We start from the raw sequence: 26,416 nt of genomic DNA, 5'->3' as shown, positions 1-26,416 counted from the left end.
ATGTGTGTGTAAACCCAGAGGAAAATTGTGTTTAACAGTGTAGTTTGTTGGGAGCATGAATACCTTCTCCTGCTCAGAAATTAACCCTAAAAATAATTCTCTTGGGAGCAAACTGTGCAAGAGCCTGTGCTATGACACAGCAAGGGGGATCAGGCCACCAGTGGAGTTTCAGCATGTGCTTGGTGGGTTTCTTTGAGAAAAACATTTTCAGATAAAGCAAATGGGGCAATTTCCTCCTTCCTTTGGCTAAATCACTCCTTGGCAACAAAGGAGACACAGACCTGCAGCATCCCCAGATTTTGGACAGGGATATGACCTTTGGAGCATTTTATCATTACTTACAGCCCTCCTTTAAACTCTTAAGCAATGACTTGGGGCCCGAAGGTCACTGGTCCCTACCAACTCTTGGGCTAATGGTTACAAGCACCTGGGGGCCAGGTACCTTTAACCTGCCAGCGTGGCCACCCTGCTGGGAACCTGCTGGGAACCATCAGGTTTGTTTGCAGAGGTGGTTTGCAGGAAGTGCACTCTGGGGTTACCCAGACCCACTGCTGGGAGCCCCACAAGACATTGCTCTCTACTCCCCACCTTGCTGATGGCTCCAGTCCTCCCACAGAGTTTAATTTGGTGCATATAGCCTTTTGTACCATGGATCTGCTGTGCCATTGTCATATGGAAAAGCTGGAAGATGGCAACTTCCTGGACTGTAGTCACTTTTCTCAAGAAATGCCTTTCTTATGTATTTGCTGGGACAATGGGAATCTGGCAATTCTTGCATAAGGTCTGAATACAAAACCATACGAGAAGGTGTCATCACTGGGTGATTGTCTCTGCTGCATTGGCTCAGGCCCCTCACTGTAGTGCCAGCTCACCCCTGTTGGGTGTGTGGATTGTGGGCAGCCAGGGACGGGGCGGAACTGTGTGTTCAGCATTCACGTTTACTGCATGCTCTCCTTGCGGCAAAGGGGCTGCAGAAGAGCAGCACACAAGAATGGGCTGCCTTGTTCCTGTGCAGTGCCAAAAAACAGCTGAAAGAGCTCGTGGTCCTGGACTGGTGCCGTGCTTTGCTCCAGTGTCTCTGGGCAAAACTGAGGCCTGCTGCCCCAAGCACCTCTGCCCAGGCCTGGTTCCTCCACTTTTTCCTCTCCTCACCTGGTGCCACCAGCACCATCCTGGCCCTGCTGGACAGCAGACCCTCCCAAGGGTCCTTTCTCACCAACAGACCTCTGAGCCACTTGCCCAGCTAGATCCATTTCAGTGCCACTGCACAGATTATCAGGGGCTAAGGCTGGTTCCCAGCTGTGAGCTGTGTTCTAAAGGTGTTTATTTCTAAGCACAAGCATCTGCAGAGCTGGCTTGTGCTCCTTGCAGATGTCTGTGATGCTGTCCTTGAACCGAGAGACTGACAAGGGGTGTGAAGAGCAGCCAGGCTTTTACTCTCCTGTATGTACACAGGCAGAGAATGTGAAAACATCCACCTCCTCTAATTATATACTGTGGCTTTCAGTACAGCTTTTATAACTATGGATGGCATGGCAATCACTGGTGGGAGGTGAGTCTGAATTCTCTAACTTTTGCCCTTACCTACTGCATCTATTTCAAGCTCTCCCAGGTAAAGCAGGAGACAGAAGTCATTCCCCAGGGCAGATAAACTCCTTTCTGTTCTCCCATCTAGATACATTTAAATGTCTGCTACTTAATTGCATCATAAAGAATCCCAGCCCTTCCCTGGCAGTGGTTGCTGAGAAGGCAGCGGTTCCCTTGATGACAAGGGATGGAGAATCAGTGTGACTGTACCAGAGGAGCTAAGAGCCCTGAGTGGCCACCAAGGGAGGTTCCATTACCTCATGATCTCGTCTGGCTTCATGTCTACTAAGCATGGGCAATGAAACAAATAGGGCAGAAGATCTTTCTCCTTTTTAATACCTTTGTTAAAAATCAGCTCGGGTGGGATGAATCGACGGGTCGCGCTCACGCCGCCGCTGCCTCCAGGAGCAGTACGGAGGAGAAGGAAAAATGCAGCTTTGTCTGTTGGTCTGCAGGCAGGGCTGGGGGTTCCGATCTCACGAGAGCACCAGGAGATTCCCACTTTTTCGGTTTGACATCCAGGGTCCTCTTTGTGGCTGATGTGTTTTTAGGTTATGGTGACAGGTAAAAAGGGTCTTAGCGGGCACTGGATTCTGTTCCTCACATCTAGACATCACTTCGATCTCTTAATTTCGTGTTGGCTCGTTGTTTTTAGGGGTTTTTGTTAGGTTTGGTGAAATATTTCCTCATTTGCATGTTAGCCACGGCGTCCCCTCTCCTTCACCTTCTGGGGGGGGGGTGCCATCCTCCAGGCAGCAGCAGGGTGGTACAAAAAAGGGGAATTCTCAACAATAGGGAGTTAACGACCGACTATTAACAGGTGATTACAACATGAAACTATCAACAACAAACATTTAGAACTCCCCCCTGGCAGCAACTGACCCAACCTATGAACTCTGCAACCTTTAAAAAAATGGGTAACTTTCCTACTCATAACAGGCAATGAATATTATTATTACAAAAAAGTGTGTCATCAAAGCATTTCTCTGCATTTATTCAGACTGTCAGAAATAAACCCCTGGAGAGCAATGCTAGCTCTAAACAGCTAAAGAGATTGAGGAAATTGTGGTTTCTTCACAGTATTTAGGGTGAGGAAGCAAAACTTCCTCACTGAGAGCAGCCAACCTTTCCTTACAACCTGTATAACAGGGGTGTCACAGCTGCACAGTTGCAGCTGCAAACCAGACAGCATCGCTGTAGAATCCTGCTCTTCCTGCTGACAGACCAGATGGTCCTGATCCACAGGTCTCAGACTCAGCACTTTCCCTCACCATGCTCACAAATCCCTGAGAGTCATCACAGCATCTGCAACCTTCAGAGGAATTAATTTGTGTTGTCTTCTGAAGGGCACAGTGCTGGGGTTTCTGCAGATGCAAAGACAGGGTGTCACCTAAGAGAAATATGAGAAATATGCAGTAAGGTCAGTGTTAGCCAGCAGTGAGCTGCAGCTGCCTGTGCAAGCCAGGCAGCCACATTCTCTCTTGCTCTCTTTTTTTTCCTTTTTTTTTTTTTTTTTGGAACTGTAACTGTGTCTACACAGATGCATTTGTCAGGCTTTGCCTCCATCCTCATGAAAAGGTGTACCTCCCTGTCCCTGTGGATTTAGGGTGATGTGGGGAGAACCCAAAGTCTCATCAAGTTCTGCACTGAGCTTTTGGGTGCCCCATGTCACAACACTCACTGCACTGTAACTGTAAAAAAAGAAAACATTGCAAATAGGAAATGCAGTCTTTTCCTTTCCTTTCCAGTCTCAAACTGTTGAAGTAACAGAAACTAGTTTCTGACTGTATGCTTTTAGGAGAAATGAGCACCTGAGGGGTCCCTCTCCCAGCATCATTGCTGCTCTGACCTTCTAGGATAGTGCAATAAATACCAAGCTTTCAGCACAGCTGTTCTTAAACACAAAGATTTCAGCTTAACTCTTGCAATCCCCTTGACAATGTTTCTGGGGCTTGGCTCTCTCCAGGCCCAGGTGAGCCTGAAAAGGAGAAGGGCTGGTGCAGGTGGGACAGCAGCCTGGGGGTGTGCCCCAAAGCCAGTGCCCAGATCCATCCTCCCAGAGGCTGCGGAGGGGGGATGCTGCCCCAACAGCTCCATGGAGGAGCTCACGTGCTCATGTTTCCCCATCTAGCTCATGTGCTACAGGGGGAACTACAGCACATGACAGTGCAAAATTTATTCATCCCAGGTTGGCTGCCAGTGGCAGGGCATGGATAGGAAGGGGAATCAGGCTCTGGGAGGTACTGAGCTGTTTGCTTGTGGGGGTCACTTGGTGCAACTATTCTTGTCCCAGGGATCAGGCAAAGCCAAAAGCAAATAACCCCATTCAGCATTTGCAGGAAGAACTGGAGACTTATTTCTTGTATGATTTGAAGGGGATTATTTTCCTGCAGCTGTCAACCAGGATGAGAAGATTATGGCAACCATGGGGATACAGGTCATTTTATCCATTCTGGTTTCCTCCACACTATATGAGCCTTTCTGCTACCCTGACATACAGACCTGTAAAATGGAAATTTGATAATTCCATAATGAAAGGCACTTAACAGAAAAAACCCAACCACTGAAATAAACCGTCTAGATCTGTCTCTTAATTGCTGAGGTCACATCTCTCATTTGCCCAGGGAAGTGGAGAAAGGCAGCATCTGCCCCGGCAGAGCCTGGCTGCCAGACCTGCAAGAAGAGAGGGGCAGGATCTGCCTCTCAGTTGACAGTGATGAGGTGATGGAGGAGGTATCAGGCACTGCCTGAAGACAGGGGCTTGGGGCACAAAAGAGTTGAGAGCTTTTAATTAGTGAAAAGGTACAGGAGAAATGGGTGTGATACTGGGTAGAGAAAAAAAGTTAGGGCAAAGTAGGTAGTGTTGAGGGAGACCAGTTTTGAGAGGTTAGGTAGTTACTTCCCTCCATCATCCATTTACTTGGGATTTTCTTAGAAGCGTGTCACAATCTCACTGTGTGTCCCTTTCATCCACTGCTCAAACACTCTTGCTGAGCCTGAAAACAAACCAACACCCCTCCAGCTGGGCTTGGCTGGCATCAACATGCTGCAGCAGCTGATGGAAGGGTGGGAGCTGAGCACGCTGCCAGCACCACTTCTCACCTCTGGTAGGGTTTACCTTAGTCACAGACCCGCCCCTGCCATTCAAATGAATGTTGTAGTAAAATGGCAAGTCCTCACCACTAAATGAAAACTGTAAACGTTAACATATTTTTGAAGTTACTGTACTTTGTCTGTACATACAAATTTTAATTATTGGTAGAAATAATTTGTTTGGTATCTAACTTGGCAAAAAACAACCATCTCATTCCATTAGTTTTGACTATCCAAAACCATACCCTCCAGTGCTGCATGGACTGCAAAACTCCTTTCTCACAATTGTTCTGACAGAGCTCCTCTGGACTGCAGAGTCAGCAGCAGCCTCTGGCTCTACTCTCATGTGCATGGACGAAGAAATGTTGTAGGTTTGGGTCAACTCAATTAACAAGTGGGAAAAAACCTGTCTCAAATCTTTGACATTTTTTTTATTGCTCAGAGAAACAGACAGGAGAGACTGAAATGCCATGTGGACAAACAGAACATTTAGAAACCTCAAAGACACTCATCATATGAACAACACATCATAGATGCATATTAATGTTAAAAAAATAAAAACCATTAAGCTGGAACCACAAGGGATATTTCCTGAACAAATATCAAGCTTGATATTTCCTGAACAAATATCAAGGAATAGGGGAACAAAACTCAGCCAACCTGTTTCAAGTGTTCACTGGACAGCAAGAGTGAAGAAAAGCTTCTTTGAATTCCTGGAGCTTTTTACTCCCATAATTATTTCCTAAATCATGTAGAGTGCCTATGTTAGGAATATTAATATTTTAGACAAATCATCTGGAAAAATAAAACAAAACATAGGACTTGCAAGTGACACAGGCTTTGCAACACCAAAAGCAAATGCAGTGTAGCAATAGCAACTGTGAGATTTATGCCCATGTTACTCTCAGTTTAGTATGATATGACATGGTACCAACATGAGAACATGTTCTTCTTTATGAAGCCAAAAATCATTTGAAATGCAATGCTGCAGATAAGCATATCTGCACTGGAAATCTGCTAAGTTCAACTAGTCATGTCCTCAGTCTGTTTCAGAATAAACATGAGATGATGGTGACTGATATTTTTCTAGTATTTTTGCTCCTGTAAGTCCCTTGTTGAATCATCTAAAGACAAATAACAGCTATAAACCCAGCAAATACTATTCATGTTTAACCATTTACTGAAAAAACATTAAGTATAAAAAGAGAGGGAGACTTTCAGTGACAAGAATGGGAGGTAGACACCTCAGTTTAAGGTGATTTGAAGGCCATTCACAATCTCCCTTGGCACTTGAGTAATTATTAATCTAAATTCCAAAAATATGATGACAGTAAAATGATTATGTCTCTGTTATATGTAAAGATAATAAAATCAGAAAATTAAGAGATCATGAGCACCTGTGAAAACAATTCTAAAAAGATTTTTAAAAATTGCTTCCATTTCACTTGTGTGGAAAAAGTGAACAGAATAATTTCTGTTGTTTCGCTGAACATCTTGCATCACAAGACAGAAGATCAAGAACAAATCCCAAATACTGATGACCACCTCCTCTGCTCTATCATAACCTCTTTCTCTACATCACTGTAACACAACTTTACCTCAAATACATGTTTGAGATGTCATGTGTAGGCCACACCCAAGAAAAATAATGATAAACTCCAAGAGAGGAGACATTATTATACAATACTATATGACACAAGACAGAAACATTAAAATTTCAAGTGAGAGTTGCTGTAAATAAGTGATCTTTAAAAATTCCTCCTGAAATACTAACTTAATTCAGAACAAATCCTGTGCTGTGTAAAATTAGACACAGATTTGCTAAACATTACACCTCAAAATAACTTAAAAAAAGAACAAACATTTAAGGTATTTTCAGAGAATTTCAGAGTTGGCAACCTCTCCTGTCAATCAGATGCTCAAATTGTTGCCTCAAAGTCAGTGGTCCATATCTTATCAAAAGCCATGAAATAATTTTAATCTTATTCTAATAATAACAACAGTAGGTTTACTTCTTATTTGTATGTACCTTTCTTTTTAAAGGCCTATGGCTTAGTGTTCACAAATTAAAAAAAAACCCCTATAAATACAGAAAAATAAAGCTTAATAGCACACAATATAAAAAATGACAAGTTTAAAACCCATTACATTGTTATTGTTGAAAAGTGCACTACAAATTATCTGCAGGTCAGAGACGCTTTGATCATGTTCGTATTTTCCATTATTAAATCCTTAACAGTTTTTCATCTTCTCAATTAAATGAGAAATCTTTGATCCACCAAGGTTTTGGATGCCAAATTCTTCTGCCCAAGTGTAGTACGAATAAACCTAAATATCTAAGAACATTTTGGAAAACATGTATTAATGAAGAAATACTTACACTAATATGTTTCAGTATCTAACATAAATAAATTCAGATAATCTTTAAATCCTAAATAATATGAATTAGGTGCTTAATTTCCTTTAGCATTTTTAAAACATTTTCCACTACCTTTCCACCCTAAATTATGATAGAATTATGTGAGATTAGTTTTAACAGATATTCTTGTTTTCTATTGAAAATTATTTGAAGCTTCTTCATTCAGGATCACCAGGTGAAGAAAATTAATTTCTTTGTTCTATTTGACAAAATAAATAAAAAACTACTTCATAAGGTCTCAGTATAATATTCTCTGACTGCACACTGCTAACTCACTGCATTTATTATCCAGTTAACTATTTTAACTGCCATACTGACTACCGTTTAAAAAACTTTATTTTTAAATTGAAATTTACCTCTTGTTGCAAATATGTTAGAATAGCTGCTAAAACAAAACTTTGGGAAGCTAAATCCACAACTGAGAAAAACAGGATATCAAAGATGAGCAGTGTTGTTTCATTGCCATAATAGAGAACGTCAGTGAAAGAGTGTCCTTCATCTATGGAAAGAGAACATTTTTTTAAAAATTAGTATTTCTGTGAGTTGCAAATTTGTGGAGTTCATCAGTCCATGTTAAAGAAGCTGATAAGAAAAAGGAAGATCAGAGACAGAGCAATTTATGACATTCTGTGGCAACACAGAGATAGTCCTGTCATTCTACTGACAAATAATACAAACTTTTCACTTATAAAGTAGCATCATACCAATGAACACAATAGGTAAAACCCATGTGTCACACACAACTCTATTTACTCCTGAAATCTCAATCAGGTTAATTTAAAAAAGTTGTTTTAAATCAAGAAGCAGATGTAGCTTCCTTGTCACTGAAATTTTTAGTAGCTGTTAGCTCTAGCCCTGACTCAGCAAAATCATAAAAACATATGCTAAATGCCTTGTTTAGGAGGAGGCTCAGAGCTTTGCATTATTTTTGTTTAATGGTTCTGCAGAAAATGAGTCTTTTAAGGTGAAAGTACCTTTTTCACAGCCAAAGTACTCTAGACCATTTGTCTACCTCTTTATTTTATCAAAAAGCAACATTTCTATAAGAGAAAAGAATATGTAAACAATTACAGAAAACATATTCTTTTCTCTTTTCCTACTTTTTCAAAAAATGTCCAATACAAGTTTGATTTGAAACAGTGTATTTTCATTATAAATTGTATTTCAGAGCCATGAAATCCTGATTTATACCTAAATTTCTGGGAACCATAGCAGTCTAGATTATCAAATGTAATTTCTATCAATGTATTTCTATCAATGTTTATGATTATGAACTTCATAAACATGTGCACATCTGTCACTTTCAACTGCCTTAAATAAAAAACATCACAGTCAAATGACAAATTATAAACAGTATTTCTATAACCTAAAGAACTTCTCTTAAATACCTCCCTCACAAGCAGTCATTCAATGATCTCTCCTGCTGTGAAGTCCGTTTTAGATTGTTACTCCTGGGAAAGAAATCTACACAGAAACCAGGATACTTAAAATAGTACAAATACCACACATCTTTTTACCATTATAAAAAATACTTTTCTCTATTGGTTCCATGAACTCCATGCCAAGAATTCGTTCAAGCAGCAACTTGTCTTTGACAATATAATCCATTTCTTTATGAACCTGTAAGAAAAATAAAAACAACACTTCTTGTTTTATGATTTCAAATCTGCTACAAAGTGAGTACAGCTACTTAGACCTTTATGAATGAAACAAAACCCACTGGTCTATTCCAAGACAAAAAAAAAGTACATAACAAAAAAGGATTTGTCATTTTTAAGTGCAGTCTGCACTGCTGGACAGCACTCCAATTGTTGTTTTTTATTTTTTTTTTTTGAATGAAGCACTGTTCTGGATGCCATAAAATGTTTAGCAACAAATCTTAAAGCACATATGCTTAAAGAGGAACTACTGTCCTTTAGATTTACAATTTTTAGTCTGTACTTTAAGTATATTATCCTTAATATAGTAATGTCAATATACATACATGATCAATAAAAGAACTGAGAAATTTGTTCATGGCGTTGTAGGCCCTTGTGCTTTGTTCAAAAGTATTTGCAGATGAGTCCAAAAGCCTGGCAGGACCACGTTTCTGAAATACAACAAGACCAAGATTTTACCAGAGAAATTTCATATTTTAAATAAGATTTAAAGAATACCAATATCTCACTTACTCTTGTTAAGGTTTCATGAATCCAGTCATAGTTTAGTCGCATTTTTCTTGAAATGGAAATCTGAAATGTCTGGCCATCTGTGTTTGGTAACAAACCCCTCTGACTACACAGATTTTCCTATACAATTAAAGCAATTGTAAATTAACATTATTAATGTCATTCATAGACCCAAAAATAGTCAAAAGCTTTTCATTTCCTCTCTTTCATGTACAGATAATAGTTAATATCTCTAAATATTTGAAATTACTGCACTCTTGTTCTACTGCAGCAAGATTTCCTTAGGACATAAAATCCTGACCCCTGCTGTCACAAAGTCATATTTCTCTTTTCACCTGTGTTCGGTTCATTACCTTCTAATAAGACATATTCTGATATTTATTTGGAAGACCTTTCTTTTAGGTCTATCATTTCTTCTATACTTGTCTCACTTTTTTTATTTCTTTGTTTGGATTTCTGACTTTTTCCATGTTTTTTCAGGTCACATTTAATAAATCTCAGAAACCGCAAGAAAATAAAAAATTTGACATCTCCACAGGGAAAACACCCTGTTTTTCCCAAAATCATAATAAAATAAGCAATTAGGAAAAAATTGTAGGAACACCTAAAAACGTCAATTATAAGATTCTAAGATTCCTCTGTATTTCAGTGTTTGAGATTCAATTTTCACATGGCTATGTTTTTTTTTGTCCACTTAGCATTGAAATAGCAATATCCTTATTTAAGGTACTTTCATAGTTGTCCCTAAAAAGAAACAAGATGTCATGAAATTTAATGCAGTCCCTGATCTTGTACTAGACACTTCATATTTGCCTGATCTTGCAGCAAAGATATACAACACATGACAAACTAGAAAAAATACTTATGCAAATTAATTTCTATAAAGAATGGGTTGTATCACCATAGTAGAAGAGATGGAATAAAGGAACTGATTGGCAAATTACAAGTTTCTGTATTAGTGTTTCAGATCTGTCTCTTCATGAAAGCCTTTTGGTATGCATCTTTTTGAATGTGGCTGTGACCTTCTGAAAAGCTTAAGTATTGAAAAGAAGGTTCTTAACTACATGAAAAAAACTTTTTAGAGAAACAGGAATTTTATATCCTTGAAATGTGAAGAAGTAACAAGATGAAATGGTGAAAAAAAAAAGATGAAGAGCTAGCTGAAAGAATTGCTGAGTCATATATTTACATACTAACAGCTGTTATCGTTAAGTAACAGGGTTCAGTGTAGTGCACAATTGCAAATCCATAATGCAAAGGTGTGTGGTCTTTATAGAAAATAAATAATTGAACAGATATAAACTTGAATACTTTTACTTACTGCTTCTCTCTTCAGGTTCATATTCATTTCTTCCATATTGGTATCTGCATGTCCATGCACTGAGCGACCATGGATATAATGACCAAAGCAGTTATGTGACAAGAGAAACACTGAAATCTAAGAGATGGGGGAAGAGAGAAAACTTTAATCAACAATTATAATTTTATTTTTGTTCTTCTGAATTCATAGTGAAGATCAGACAAGCCAGCCAGTCCTGCTACAAATACAAAGTAGGCAGGTACTGAAAAAATATGGGAGAAAAATATTTAGCAACTCTTTTACAAATTAATTTTTTCTATATGTAACTAGAAACACATACCAGCTTCAAGTTTAGTTTATCAACAGCAGAGATCTGCTGCTGCTTAATTCTATCGAGCCAAGAAATTAAAGTTATTAAGATTTTTTTTTATTCAAAGGTTATTTCTGTGCTACATAATACATATGCATGATTCCAGCTGCACTCCTAAAAGACTGTATTTAACAGAACTTCATTCAGTATGATACAATGCTTATATATCACATAAACTCCAAAATTAATTATTTTCTACAATCCAGGTACTACATAGGTGTTTCACAGAAGAGGAATAACCATGGCTGGAAAGAGTGATAAAAAAGGTAAATCAGTATTTTTAAGAAGTTCTGGACAAATGAGGTAAACCAGTCTGTTCTGACTGCACTCTTCCTTGGTTAAAAGGAATTCCTGCAGTACAACACTTCAAAACCCGTATGTAAAGAAGAGAAAGTTCAGATGTGAGTAAGAAAAAATGCATGCAAAAGGTGACAATTGTTAAGAGGGACAAAATGAAGTTCAGCAGTTGAGGAATAAGCACAAGACAGGAGCAAAAACTGGACATATATCTATTAAATAAAACCAAGACAACTTGCAAGTCAGAAGGACTAAAACACGAACCAGTATACAGAATGGCAGTAAATGGTTCCACGCCTAATTTCTGTTACAACTTGTTATTTTTGAATTCTGCATTAGCACATGTAATCAATTTAAACTGAAAAAAAGAGAAACAACCAAAAAACCTAAAAATCAGGTGTTTAAAAAAACATATTGATACCTATGCTTCTGAAATAATTTTCCAATTAAAGTTTAACTGAAATCTTGCAGAGTTCACCAATAAAATGAGCTGAAGGAAACTTCAGTTTTGGCTGTTAGCTAGTAATGTAAATTAAATGAATAAATATTATTTAATATTGTTAACACTATCTTATGTACTATTCTATTTAAAATGCCACAAATGAGACACAGAAATACTTACATTGCTCACACAACACAAATCAACAAATTGGCTTATCTTATCTTCAACAAATCTTTCATAAATCACAGCAAAAAATATAATCTGAAATAAATCAACCAAATTTTCTTTCATTAGTTCATCAGATTTGATGTTATTAAGCAATTAATTTCACTACTTAACACCCACAAACAACAGACTTCTGTAGTGGCCACTACAGAGGTTGCATTGGACTTAATGAAAAGGGATTGACATACTACTTCCTTTAAAGTAAAGTTCTGGTAAGAACCTGCTTTTTATTTTGAACTTGTCAGATGCTTCAAACTTGTTTAAAATAAAACAAAGTATGAGCATAAATTCACATCTTTGAGAAGATTAAAATTCTGATCCAAAGTCAGATGTCTCATATCTCAGAAGATTCATTTTAATTCCCAAAGGTGTACTATGCTAAAACAACTAAACATAACAGTTAAGAACATACCCCATGCTATGATAAGCAGTTTGGACAGTCTAGGGATTTATTCTAGCTTCCAAGAACTAGCCTAAAATTGATAGTTCAGGATGTCATGTGTTTCACATACTTGTAGGATGGCAATGGCTACCCAGAGTGCAGCAGACACACCAAATCTTAAAATGCGGCTCCAAGGAGCTACATAGCTCTCACTGCTTCTTGTAAGACTGGAAGAAGCATCCATTAAAGCCAGGTTTGAAAATCCCACCACCTGAAGAGATAAGAAGGTCAATATAACAACAGCTGAGAATGAACAGTATTAATTAGGATCCTGCTGTTTACACCATAACAGGAAGTAAGACAAAATAATGAAGAACGAACCTGGGAATAGCAGACTGCTCACTATGACAGAGCTCAATTGTGTGATCCAAAAGTCAATATTGGGTTCTACTGAAAAACTCCAAATGATTCTACTGCTGTACTGCATAGGGATATAACTTCTGCCAAATTTCAGCTCTTTGGTACTATATATTCCAGTGTTAAAGCATATTTTCATGTGCTCTGCAACTCTGAAAAGACTGATTTATTTTGTTTTTATTGTATAGAAATATACTTTCCTCCACCATCTGTATGGTCGAATCTATTTTAAACAAAAAAATCTAGAAAAAGTTCCAAAATAAAAAAGATGAGAGGAATACTATGTGTTGAAATACTTAAGAGGTGAAAAATTAGTGAAAATCTTTCATAACAGAAGTTGCACCAAATACTTGTGGTGGTATTTCCTCATGTCCTATAGCTTGTCACTTGGGAGGAGAGACACCCACCTCCACTACACTTTCCTTTCAGGTAGCTGCAGAGAGCAGTAAGAATAGGTGCTCTCTTTTCTCCCTCTCTTATAACTGCACCTAAGTTGGTCCTGACCTGTATTTACCAACAGCAAAAATGCTTACATAGTGAATGAAGAAAGCTTCAGGACTTTCATTATTTAATTTAAAGGAAAAATTTTTAAAGGACTATAAAATTGAATAAAAGTGTTAAAATATGTATAAGAACCTCACAAAAACAACTGTATGCTACACACTTTAAGAATATTTCCCAAGATAGAAAAAATTACTAAACTACAAAAGAAACAAGCCCAAACATTTTTTAAAAGCTAAAGCAGAGTTTCTCACACATCCTGAAGCTGTAACTGAAGGCATACTGCCATCGGGAACAGAACTGGCACATTTTATTTCTTGCATAATAAAATGGTGCTGCAGCAAATTAGCAGGAAGGAAGCTCAGTTCAGACAAATATGAAATCAGAAATAAAGCTGTAGACTGTGGCAGGAAGGTGCCAGTAGGCAAACAAAGAATTGAGTGAGTACAAAGATTTATCAGTCTCTTAAGCCCTTTAAGGTAACTCATTACCTTAAAAAAAATCCCCAAACACTACCTTAGAGATCTTTGTTAGATCTCTAAGGTAATTAAAGGTAGATTTTTTTTTAAGTCTTCCTGAATTAAATATTGACCTATACATACATATAAACTAAAAAAAAAAAAAAAGCATTAAAATAATTACTTTACTAAGTTACATGATTTCAAGTAAATTTAAAGGTGATTCACCATTACCACATAGAATGCAAGAATTAAACATCAGACCCTTATGTTACACTCTGGTTGTGAATTATAAGTGATGATGATGTTGATGATGATGATAATAATAATAATAACAATAATAGTAATATTACCTCCAGAAAAAAAAGAACTGCAAGCACTTGAAAGAGAGGATTTATTTTCCTCACTGTCTGAATTTCATTCCACTCATTTGCTATAAAGTATGTCCTCCATATGCTCACAGGTGCAGCAGCACTTTTAGTAACACCTTCACCTAAAAAGAGTACATACAGTAAAGCTCTAAAATTTTATATCTGAGAGCAATATATAAATTTCACCAAAACTGCTTATACAAAAAAGCATAGTTTCAATTACCTTCAACTGCTTTAAGAACTTTGCCCTTAGGTCTTTCCCAGTCAATAAAGAAAATATCAATAGCAAGTTGTGAAACCAGCAAGTGTAAAAATTGCAGAGCCTAAGAGAGAAAAGTAAGGACAGAAACAGCATATACACAAAGATGGAGGAATAGTTATTGCATGGATTAGTCATTAAACATAATAAGCAATATCTTGATTATACATGAGACTGCAGCTTTATGACCAACTTTTGATAATCTTTTGTTTGTTTAAAAGCTTGGAATAATGTAAAGTCCAAAATTATTAAGAAAATGCAGCAAAGTAACAAATAAAAAAACCCTGGCTATTTCCCCATAACATACTAACCTGGACTATGAATTTCAATTCAGCACAGTACCCACAATTGATACAATATTTGTATTTGCCATGAAGACAGAACAGTGATCTTAGAATTCTACATATTGGAATGTAATTATTTGGATCTGTCTTCTTTCTAATCAGGAACTCACAGCACATACATTCTGCTTTAAATGGAAGTACTTGCTTTCTTGATATGATGATATTTTATTTGGGTTTCTTTATATCTTTATCCTTGAAAGAATGATTTTTCAATCTTTCTTTTGTGACCTTCTTGAGACATTTATTTTCCTATAAAGACTCCACAAAATAAATTTCTATGGAAAAATTACTTAATTCTCAGAAGAACATAACTATTAGAACATAACATCCACACACTAAAAACTAATAACTGTACAATATATTTAAAAACAAGCCTACTGAAAAGAGGATATATACATAGAAGCATGCTGACATGTATTTTATGGGGAGGAAAAAATTATTTACCTTTAAACTAAACGCACATGCTATGTATGTAACAAAATCTTCTTCTTGAGATGGAAGAGGTAAAAGGACAGATACAAACTGCTGAGCCTATAATCGAAAAGTTACATTGAAACAGTACACGTGGCATATGTGACAACATAATTAAAAACACTTAAGTGTGAATAAACTTTTTCAGAAAAAGATCAATGAATGTGTAAAATATTTTAAGTGACTATTAAGCAGACTGCAAATACAACAAATCCTAAGGAAAAGAAACAGATGAACACAAAATTTAAGCACACAAACCAGAATGTTACAAAGAACTTGCCTCAATAGTCTGACAAGAAAAGAAAAAAAAAAGAAGAAAAAAGAAAATTAATGTCCATATAAAAATATATTTAATATTACTAGGTTTTCATACATCCAAATCTGGAAGAACACTTACTTTGAAGAATACAAGCCAATAAATCCCTGTGCCCACTGTGATGATAAAGAAAACGTTGGCAAGGTCTCCAGCATAAAACAGCAGGAACTTGAAAACTGTCTGCAATTATAAAAACGCGCTGTACACATCTGTAAAACTAATTAAGTAATGCATATGTTCACAATGCATTCATATAAAATGTTATGTAGCTCACATAGGAAACTCTAGTACTGAAAAGTAGCCCTGAACAAAAGCTTTCCACTGTGTTTATATACTTATGGTATTCTCACTAGTTTAAACTCCTACATGCTGGTTGTTCAAGGAAGAATTAATCTGAAAACCAAGTCTACTCAACTGATCAGAACAGCCCTGTAAATACCTTTATTTTTAGAGCAGCATTTCCTGAATGATAATATCAGAATCAAAAAGAATGCAAAACAACTACTTCCTCAAGTGAGCCTAACTCTGGGGCACAGTTCTGTGCAGCTAGACTAGAAATTATTTCAGTTACCTTAAGAAAACGAATTGTTATCATCACAGGGAATGTCAGCAAAGGTGCCCTTAGAGAAAGGAAGAGATGTCCCATTTCAGTTTGGCAGCTGTTCATACCTGCAAGTCAATTATAGAGCTTCCTGTCCGCCTCTTCCAGCCTGCAGTCTTGAGAAGAGACCATAACACTGCCAGTCCACCCAACACACCCAGTGCAATCTGAAAATAACAAAAAATGATTTGCAGATATTTTTAAAACACAAAATATAGAAGTAAATCATCATATCAACAAATTAAAGGGAATTACAACTTACATCTGTCTGAATCTGAGCCTCTCTCTGATTCATCTCATAGCTGACTGCGAAAGAAACCTGAATATTAAAATACAAAAAGTAAATTTGCATAGTAATTCTGAAGTGCTACAACCATTACAGACTCTGGTAGCTTTCAGTTTTAATTGGAGGGAATTCCTGTCTAGGGCTACTATACAAGTACCACATACATGTTTTTTGAGAGCCTATGACCTGGTGTGCTCTGTTGCCAGGCTCAGTACCAGCATGTACTATGCAACTCTTACTGCAGATTTTACCAGCAGTAATGCTGGGCATGGGTGCCTGCCATCTGCAAGTTACCAGCTATAGCTATTTGTAGTTCTTTCAAATGTGCGCTATTTTTTTCCTCCTGAAAGGAGACACTGAATGTTTGGTACTTTCCCTTTTATCACTGATTAAAGGTAACCTTGGTGTAGTTAGACCAACATGCAAAATCATGGTAAGCTTGCACAGCTCAGATACTAGGGTTTTTTCAGCTTGAATGAAATAAAAATCGTCATGCAGCATCAAAATTGTTCCCTCTATCTTAAATTTAACCTAAGACCTCGTTAGACTTTGGTCTGAAAAATTTGTACATGGAAGAGAAAATGTCTTGGTTTTATAATATTCTGGCCTGAGTCTTTGTCACTGCACAGCTAAAATTACATAAGCATGATAATAAACAGTATTTCTAATTAAGTTTAAAAGAAGCATCACCCCTACCCCCAAAACCAATCCCTCCTTCCCAACGTCTTGTGTTCCCCAAACATTTGCTCCTGTCAGACCTCCTTCTATCACTGCACTTGGACTTAAATCCAAATATCCTCAGTTACTACAAGCTCAGTCCTTACAGAAACTGGAAACAAAACTCAATGTATCTTTTCAGTTGCATAAAATTTGTTAAATGCAACAAGACATCCAAAATTGGCAATACCCAAATATATCTCACAGATCTAGATGTAAGGATGAAATAATATGACAGAAAATTGAGGAACTGAAAACAATTGCTCCTACCATCACTATTTGAATGAATTACTTTCTAGATACAGTGATGTCTGGTTAAATAAAAGACATCACAGTGGTTAAATAAAGACATCACTTAGGCAGGAAAAAAAAGTCTTATTTTTTCTATCTTTCTAATTCTCTTGCTTTCATGCAACTAATATGGAACTCAAGGAATGCTTCTAGCACCACAAATTTCTTCTAACCAGATGTCTATTTGTACTGGAAGTCTGAACAGTTGAAGGCTGACAAGCAGAAAATGCTAATAATATTTTTTTGTTTTGTTCTACCATCCTAAGATCAGTATTTTTACTTTTTAAAGCAGTGTGATCTAACATACCAACAAGAGAGAAGAATGGGACATCTGTGCTGCTGCCCATGAGAGGGAAAGTAGGAAATGTCCCTTCTGCATGTGCTACAGCAGAATTGGTTGGTTTTCAGTAAAGAAAGATGAAACACCAAAGGATGTTTTAAATATATAACCAATATTTTAACTTAAATTACAGGTGATCTGAAATGTTTGTGTCATAACAACCTCCTCTAAATGCATTGTTCTAAATAAAAATACTAATTCCTTGCATAAATTGCTTGCAGTGCTCCATAGAGTCCTTTATCTCTTATTTTGTGTGTATAATTTTATTTGAACTGTAGCCTAATTTAGCATTATAAAATTAGTTTCAAGTTCCAAGTGTTTTAAGTTAAAAAAGACTGAAGATAAACTGAAAAGAGAATACTTTTAACTGATTTGTTTTAAAAGGTTTTAGTGAAAACTTGTAACTTCAAAACTGATCAAAACTAGAGACTGCTTATTAGATTTTTATAACCTACTACCAAAAAATGGAATTCCAACAGAACTAAAAGTATAATTAAGGTGGCACAAAGATCTCACCATCACACTCTGGGTTTCAGGGTTTTGGATAAGCACATCTGTGTAACCAACAGTAATTAGAGGAGGATAGATGGTTCCTCTCTGTGTATGGGATACCAGACGGATACTGCAGAAATACAGAGTATGATTATTAATAAAAAAACAACTGGATGAGTGCTTGGGAAGCAATCATTGAAACATGTAAGAAAATACTAAATGAACAGAACAACCTGATCAATAAAATGTGAATTTCTAACTCAATGACATGGCACTTCACATTTTAGAAGTACAACTGGAGTCTACAAAGGCATGTACAGAAATATATTAAAGAAGTAATGGGAAGGATTGTTTACTTGTAAGAAAATACCTGAATCAATCTTTACCTGTCTGCATCTTACAGGAGGACATCACATAAAGAAGGAGAAAAAAAGTTTTTTCCAAAATGTATTCCAGCAGAGATTTGCAATCAGTACTGACCCAAACAGGCAGTCTCACAATTTTAGTTAAATGACTACAAGCCTATTCTGGATTGTATAACAGAATATACAACGGGTTGTAAAAATACTGCAAAAAAAGAACATGGAGTATGAAATAAGATCCTTGCACAGTCAGCAACACACACATTGAAAAAGAATTAACAGAGGAGTTTTTAGGCCTTTCCAGACAAAACCTGCTTCTAAGAGGCAACTGAATACCTGCTAACTTGCATTATGCAACCATGGTCTGATCCTTGTACCTGGAAGGGAATCATGGTGATTTTAACTCCCACAAGTCAAGGTTGTTTTCTTTCACTCATCAGAACAACCTATGGAAATTCATTTAATTTCCAAATATGCAACTGAAAAGTGGAACATATTGCATTTTAGACATATTAGAAAATACATAACAAAACAACTTTAAGGCAATAAAATGCAGACTGTACAACATTGGCTTTATTTTCTATGTACCATATATTATATGAGTTAATCACCTTATTGTTATTTTGCTAGCAATCCGAATTACCCTTGGTGATTTTCCCAAGTCATTCTCTTTTCCACTAAGTGCATCCACCAAAAAAAATCGACGAGTCAAAAGCCAGTTGTTGAAATTACTGCCTAGAAAACATGACAGTTTCACACACACAGAAAGAATGAAATGTATTAGAAATAACACATATAATTGTATAACACATAGTAACTACTGAGGATTTAAAATTGTTTATTTTCAACTTATACAAATATATAATGAAATGATATTATTTTCTTAGTGCATATTTCTGATTGGAATGGTGTATGCAACCAAAGCTTGCACTTAAACAAACAGAACTTGCCCACAAATACTACATTTTTAAAATGGAAACAAGTTATGGTTGCTGTGGTATCTTTAAACACAACACAGTAACAGTAGTTAACTGTGTACATAGATTATTTCTATTTGAAGTTTTCAGATTGTTTAAATTCATAGAGAACTTACTATCACCATCTTACCTTGATTAACAAATTTTTCATTGTATTGAAGATTCAAATTTAAAACTGGCACGGCCCAAAGATGTTGCTGTCCATTGCCACCATTATATTCAAGGAACAGGTCATAAAAAACTGGATTAGCAAAATCCAATAAAATCTTAGAAACTGAAATTTTGCACTACAAGAAAAAAAAAGTGAAAATTAAAAGATCACTTTAAACTTTAACCATTTAGTTAGTTTGTCAAGCTGTGGATTCCTTCCCTACAAAATTATTGTGGAATCTGTCCCACTTCTTCACAAAAGAAAGAATCACAGAATCATCAAGGTCCTGTTTGAGCCTCCATTTCTCTGGGCTAAACCCTCAGCTCCCTCACCTGCTCCTCATAGGACTTGTGCTCCAGACCCTTCACCAGCTCTGTTGCCCCTCTCTCCATGTTCCAGTACCTCAATGTCCTTTTTAAGTGAGGGGCATTGGACACAGCACTCAAGGTTCAGCCTCACAGTGCCAAGCACAGAGGGCAAACACGACCCTGCTCCTGCTGGCCACACAATCCTGGTACAGGCCAGGATGCCATTGGCCTTCTTGGCCACCTGGGCACATGCTGGCTCATGTTTGACCAGCTGGCTGTTGAACAATCTCAGGTCTTCTGCTGGGCAGCTTTCTAATCCCTCTTCCCCACATCTAAGCGCTGCATGAGGTGGTTGTGACTCAAGTGCAGGACCTGGCACTTGGCCTTGTTACCTCACACCACTGGCCTCAGCCCATTGATCCAGCCTGTCCAGATCCCTCTACAGAGCCTGCCTGCCCTTCAGCAGATCAACATTCCCACCCAATCTGGTGTCAGCTGCAAACTTGCTGAGGGGTGCTCTTGATCCCCCTGTTGACATCATTGATAAAAATGTTAAACAGGACCAGCCTCAGTCCTGAGCCCTGGGGAACACCACCAGTGTCCAGCTGGATTTAGTTCCATCCACCACTCTCTGAGCCAGACATCCAGCCACTTTTTCACCCTGTGAAGAGTGCACCTGTCCAAGCCTCGAGCAGAGTTTCTTGAGAATGCTGTGGGAAATGGTGTCAAATGCTTTACTGAATTACTGATAGACAAGGTGTTCCAGCTATCTGCAAGCATTTACAAACTACTAATGATCTTATGCAAACTTCTTGGAAATAATTGCAATTAACTAGAATGACTAATGTGGAGAATGAAGCTCTTAAAATTTTTCAACAGATTTGGAAAAAATATCCTAGCAAACCTCACAGACATAACATTTGAAACAGCATAAACATTCAAGTCAAGAAAAATAAATGCTGAAGTCATGAAATCTGCTTCTGGGCCCACCAGTACAAGAGAGAAATTAGACTACTCGATACAGTCCAGCACAGGCCACTGTGGTGAGGAAGAGACTGAAACATCTCTGCTACGAAGAAGAGCTGAGGCTGTTTTGCCTGGAGTTAAGAAGGCTCAGGGGATCTTATCAATGTGTACAAATATTGTACAAGGGAGGGTGTATGAGACAGAGCCAGGCTCTTTTTGGCAGTGCTCAGTAACAAGACCAGAGGCAATGGGCATAAACTGAAACAGGATGTTCCCTCTGACCACCAGAACACAGGTTTTCACTGACACAGGCTGCCCAGGGAGGCTGTGGAGTCACTCTCTGGAGATAAGACCATGTGGGTATGGTCCTAGGCAACCTGCCTGTCTTGTGGACAAGACAGCCTTCCAAGGTCCCTGACTACCTCAACCACTCTGTGATTGTGTGAAGAAGTTACATGTAAAAGCAGGTAACTTTTTGCAAATGTGAACTACCATGCATTTTAAATATTCTTATAATTTGTCAACCACATTTTCTCCAAATCAACATGGAAAAAAAAAAAAGTAATGCATATAATGGATGAAAATTACATCAAAAAATACTCAGTAAGTTACTGATGTATCTATTCAAACCCAACAATATTACTGTTATTAATACTTAACAACAGGTAATACAGAATCAATGTCAAATACTCAAGATTTTAAAAAGAAAAAAAGCCCCATACTCAACTATCTCAATGATCCTAAAGAGAACATGTTTTCATTCTATCTGAAATACTGAAATGTAGATTAAACATTAAACAATATGAAAGATATTGTTGAATATCTTGATAAATAAAAATATTTTAAAAATATTTGCCAATGTTATTTAGTAAACACTTTAAATTTCCCACAGTAAGCTTTAACAGCTATTGCTTTCCAAGACTTTCACACCACCTAAATAGCAGCCAGTTTTGTATTTTCACAATTCAACACATCACGTGGGAAATGGTTTTCAATGTTCGATGAGTTAATAAACAATATTAATATACAGGTATGAGATGCTGCGCACATATATGGAGTTCTATAAAGATGTTTCTTTCTCTACTCCATTGCCAAAGAGACTACCACCTTCCCATCTAACATATTAAGTGACAAAAATTAATGATGCGTTATCACTGGCAGAACCATTTCTGCAGCTGACATAGTTTAGTGTTCTCTTCCCTCTTCCTTTCCTGGTGTTTAGTAAAGTGTGAAAACCCCAACAGTGTTTTTTCATGGTTAAGACAGCTAAAGAATCTCCTTCCTCTGATGAGTCATCTGTTCAATTAAAATACATTTTCAATCTCTTTACTGAATTCACTAAAATCAGGGCATACTATAAAGAGTAAATGGGAACAATATTCAGGCATGGCATGACTGGATTTGCCTTCTTTTCATAAGAAAACTGGCCAAAGATGGTGGTAGGAAAATTTGTAGATATAATACAAAGCATATGGCTGTCATAATTCAGGCACTGTGTTCTTCCACTGCAAAGTCAGCAAGCTCACAAATACAAATGCCAGTTTAATTTACTGTGATTATGCTATGTAGTAAACAAGTTTTGTGATGTAGTTAAATAATTTAAAAAAACCCTAAATTAATTCAATTTCCCAAGAAAGAACTCCATGTTGTAGCTTACGCCTAAACACCAAAAGTTCTTCAATATGCACTGAGTAACTAATGACATATAAGGTAGCTTAATTAAAAATTGAAAATAGCATTTTATATCTTACTTACATTTTGTTGGTAAGTTGTTCCAAAAACATAAGCTGCGTTCAATTTAGTTTGGGTATCAGGACAAAGCTGAATAAAACATAGTTATAATTAGGTTAATTCAAAGGTATCATCTTCTCATGTAAAAAATATTTACAAGTACTTATGTATTAAGAGTTCTCATAAAAGATATTTTTAAAAATTTTTTTATTAAGAGAAGGATTTATTTTGGGGTAAACACCATTATTTTTTTCACTAACACTGATGTGCTTAAAATGCTGGTTTAGCTTATTCATACTTGCATAGTACTTTTCAGTTCCATCACTGAAATCTGTGGACAGCAGCATCCAAACAGGCAAGAATAACCTTTCTGTGGACTGAATATCAGTGCACTGTATTGCCTCAAGCTCAATCAGAGGCTTCTGCTAAATTCAAGAATCCCATAAGAAAAGAACTCCACATTCAGACAGCCTTGTTTCTCTTAAGCTGGCATTCTCAGAGAATCAAAGTTATAGCAAGTAGCAAGATTTTTTTTCTTTTTTTAATACAGCACTTATATTTTCAGCAAAGAACAGCAGATCCAGCTGAATCCAGAAAAAAATGGTCCAAAGTCTAATGTGGAGGCCAGAACCATTTTCCCAAAATGAGAATGAAGTCTAAATTTGCATAAAACACAATTCTATTAGTGTGAAACAGAAATTCTGGGAATTGCTACAATTATGCATTGAGACCACTTTAGCACTGTGATGTCTTATCATCATGCACAGTCTATTACATTAAAGGAGGCTTTGAATGGAAATGCTATTCCTTTCACATTGGCTCTTGATAGCTGTTAAAAGCTTTGCCCTAGAAAATAAATGTGCCCCAAGAAACCTAAACTTGTATGTCAGAATATATAATTTTCTGTGCATAGTACCCATGTTAGTAACCTGTTCTCTTAAACACCACCTTTCCTTAAAACTGGAAACACAGACAGATGGCTCATCCTGAGGCAATAACAAAGTAAATCCTGAATGTCAGTTGTTCTTCTATAGACACTGAAATGTTTGAAGTGATGCTCTTCAACAAAAAAGGAACCAACAATTCCCAATTGTTCTTGCTACTGTTCCTATTGTTGTCTGTCTAGGGAAATAGTGAGAGTGCCTAGATCACCACTGGACTGCTAAACAAATTCTATTCTGTAACATGTTGCAGCTGCCCATTGTTATCTCTGATAGACTAATTACTATTGCACTTTCTAATTGCTGCTTACTTGCATTTTTCACAGCCTAACTCACAGCGTGGTAGTGCTGAAGGAGAATGTGTGTCCCTGAAATCTGAGGGTGTAGTGGCCAAGGGTACTCCAGCCAGTATTCCCCCTTTCTATGTAAAGTCTCCCACCATGTATTTATAACTTTCTGTTATGAAAAGGGCACATGCTGGTCATAGTTTGCATTTTATATTTAAAACAAAAAGAAATAAGTAAGCAAAAAAAAAAATCCCAAGACAATGCAAAGAAAATGGTGTAGATCAGCTTTCCTACCTCCCTTGACAGTGACATAACCATTGATTTCACTGTCACCCCCAAGATGTGTGCAAATAGTTGACAGCATCTAATGGGGACATACTCATAGCATCATCTATAAACACATGTTGACATAGAGCTAAAGAATACACTTTTCTCAACAAGAAAAAGAGGTTTAATAAGAAACTACACACAAGCAACTATGCTAAATGGAAGACAGAGATAGCTGGTTCTAAATGATTAACACTATTTTTCAGAGCTTTCCAATATGCCAAATTTATACTGGTCCAAAGGACGAAGGCAGTGTTGATGAATTTATATTTCTGATTTTGTAGAGATCATTGTGAGCAAGAATAAAGAGCTGTTTTCCCTAACCTAGTACTACAGTTATGAACTGTCATTAGTGCAATAGCCAAACTCTTGGCTTTTGTCTTAATTTGGCTAAAGGCACTCAGAACATTGTGTAATCAAGAGAAGATAACTATAATCAAACATACCTGTAAGAGACCTCCTTCCAAACTTTGCCATTTAAGAAAGTTTCCTGCTGCATCAAATGAGGCTGCAATAAATTTCAGCTTTACATCCTGTTGATGGAAAAAAGATAAAGACCAATGAAACTGCCCTGAAGTGGACATACACATTTTAGAAACTGCTGTCTAATTGTTTGATGTTTCCTAAAACTTTCAGCACAATTTTTTTTTTTTGCCCCTTTGATTCTGTTTTTAATTTTGGGTTTGGTAGTTTACTTTTTTACAAAAACATACCTTTCTTCTACAACTTCACTGGTGACATAGAAAAAATTCCAAAGGAACTTCTACATATGTAGACATGCCCTAACCTAATTAGGAATCCATTCAGATTTCTAATGTATACAGTGCTGGAATTTAGAGGGCTTCCAGGACCTTCAGTGTTAGGAGGAACAACAAGTATTTCAGTTATTAAAACAACTGCTACATTGCCACATTGTTTAATTTAAAACATAGCCTTGTAGAATATGGCTGAAAAAGGCATAACAATTTTGAGTCAATAAGAAAACTCTAGATAAATGTGGCACTATAACTGACAAACAGGTTATCACTAGTACTATTTTATGTGATTAGCTGAACTTGAATAACCTATTTCAGTTATTTGATTTTACAATGAATTTGGAAAAATAAATCACTTTACTGTTTGATTTACTATCTGATTTCTTCATAAAAATGTGCCAATTTACAAACTACTTAAGCAGTCCATCCCTCCCAGGGTTGTATATCTTCTGGCTTTGTTAACCTTAAAATTACTTTGCTCACCTCATTTTTTCCCCATAATTCACTGCAGTAAGAGGAAAAGGCTGGAGTAATACACTGAATCCATCTCTGATACAATCGAGATGGATTCAGTGTATTGCTTATAGAGATTGTAACAGAAATATAACAAATAAATTGAGTAGGGGGAGAAATGTGTGTGTAAGCATCAGAAAGCATTAAACACCACATAACAGTGATGAAGAACATTGTTCTCAGCTACAGAGCTGATAAATGGGTTGTGATAAAACCTGGCACAGACAACTTGTCAGCAAAAGACGCGGCACTTTGGCACAGCAGGAGGGTGGCAGTAAAGATACAGCACATCACATTTACCCCTCCTTTTCACATGAGTTCACCATGAAATCTGACAAAAGGATGTACATATTGTAAAAAAAGACAACGATCAACTTTGCCTCAGATTTATGAAGATGGATGTAAACAAGACTCTGAAGCAAAAGACAGTGTCAAAACAACTATGAACGCCTAAGGTGTCTAAAAGGTTTGTCTAAATACTAGTTTACCACTGCCAATACAGATCCTTGGGGACACAATGAACAGTTAAAAGCTGGCATCCTTTGCTCCTTGTGCCCTGGTCAGACCACACAGGCAAGCACGTCTTGGCCTTATGAGAATGCGTATATGAGAGTGTAACCAAAGGAAGAGACCAGATATTATTTTAGGTAAATATCACCTTCCTCTGCTGTAAGATCTCATACTGAGTTTTGTTACACTGACTGCCTAAACTTTACCTTTAGTAGAGTCACATCTATAATAAATCTAAGCCCTTTTATGTGATTATGTTCTTTTCCTAATGGATGCTTCCTTATGTCTACCACCCAACACCTACCGCATCCGCTCCCTTAAAAGTGAAGGTTGTAGGAAAATGATTTTTCTCAAGCACTTGGGATGCTAATCCTGGTTGGTCACCATAATACAGCCAAGGAAGATTATGCCTCCTGAAAAGAATTACAATGTTTTCTCTAA

At 37.0% G+C, this 26,416-nt stretch overlaps 1 protein-coding gene across 2 annotated transcripts in view; it reads right to left on the bottom strand.

Moving 5' to 3' along the window:
- Positions 1-5,091: 5,091 nt before the first annotated feature.
- The window catches only part of TMEM67 (transmembrane protein 67), a 31,036-nt gene continuing 9,711 nt past the window's right edge, over positions 5,092-26,416 (bottom strand). Inside the window, exons 9-28 of one of the 2 annotated variants that reach the window (XM_059863668.1) lie at positions 26,280-26,388; positions 24,644-24,730; positions 22,667-22,732; positions 19,617-19,773; positions 19,121-19,244; positions 18,172-18,277; positions 16,284-16,340; positions 16,090-16,188; positions 15,502-15,600; positions 15,078-15,164; positions 14,254-14,353; positions 14,013-14,152; positions 12,414-12,554; positions 11,857-11,937; positions 10,589-10,705; positions 9,271-9,387; positions 9,084-9,188; positions 8,617-8,719; positions 7,456-7,598; positions 5,092-7,016 (exon numbers count right to left, since the gene is read on the bottom strand). In XM_059863668.1, coding sequence (XP_059719651.1) covers positions 6,936-7,016; positions 7,456-7,598; positions 8,617-8,719; positions 9,084-9,188; positions 9,271-9,387; positions 10,589-10,705; positions 11,857-11,937; positions 12,414-12,554; positions 14,013-14,152; positions 14,254-14,353; positions 15,078-15,164; positions 15,502-15,600; positions 16,090-16,188; positions 16,284-16,340; positions 18,172-18,277; positions 19,121-19,244; positions 19,617-19,773; positions 22,667-22,732; positions 24,644-24,730; positions 26,280-26,388 — 2,119 coding nt within the window. In that variant the 3' untranslated portion in view covers positions 5,092-6,935. The remainder of the gene's footprint in view (positions 7,017-7,455; positions 7,599-8,616; positions 8,720-9,083; positions 9,189-9,270; positions 9,388-10,588; positions 10,706-11,856; positions 11,938-12,413; positions 12,555-14,012; positions 14,153-14,253; positions 14,354-15,077; positions 15,165-15,501; positions 15,601-16,089; positions 16,189-16,283; positions 16,341-18,171; positions 18,278-19,120; positions 19,245-19,616; positions 19,774-22,666; positions 22,733-24,643; positions 24,731-26,279; positions 26,389-26,416) is intronic. The other variant, XM_059863677.1, reaches the window with a different exon arrangement.

This window comes from Haemorhous mexicanus, chromosome 1 (assembly GCF_027477595.1).
Source record: "Haemorhous mexicanus isolate bHaeMex1 chromosome 1, bHaeMex1.pri, whole genome shotgun sequence".
NCBI classification, from domain to species: domain Eukaryota; kingdom Metazoa; phylum Chordata; class Aves; order Passeriformes; family Fringillidae; genus Haemorhous; species Haemorhous mexicanus.
Note: the sequence above shows the minus strand (reverse complement) of the source record. Positions and strands in the feature narration are given on the sequence as shown.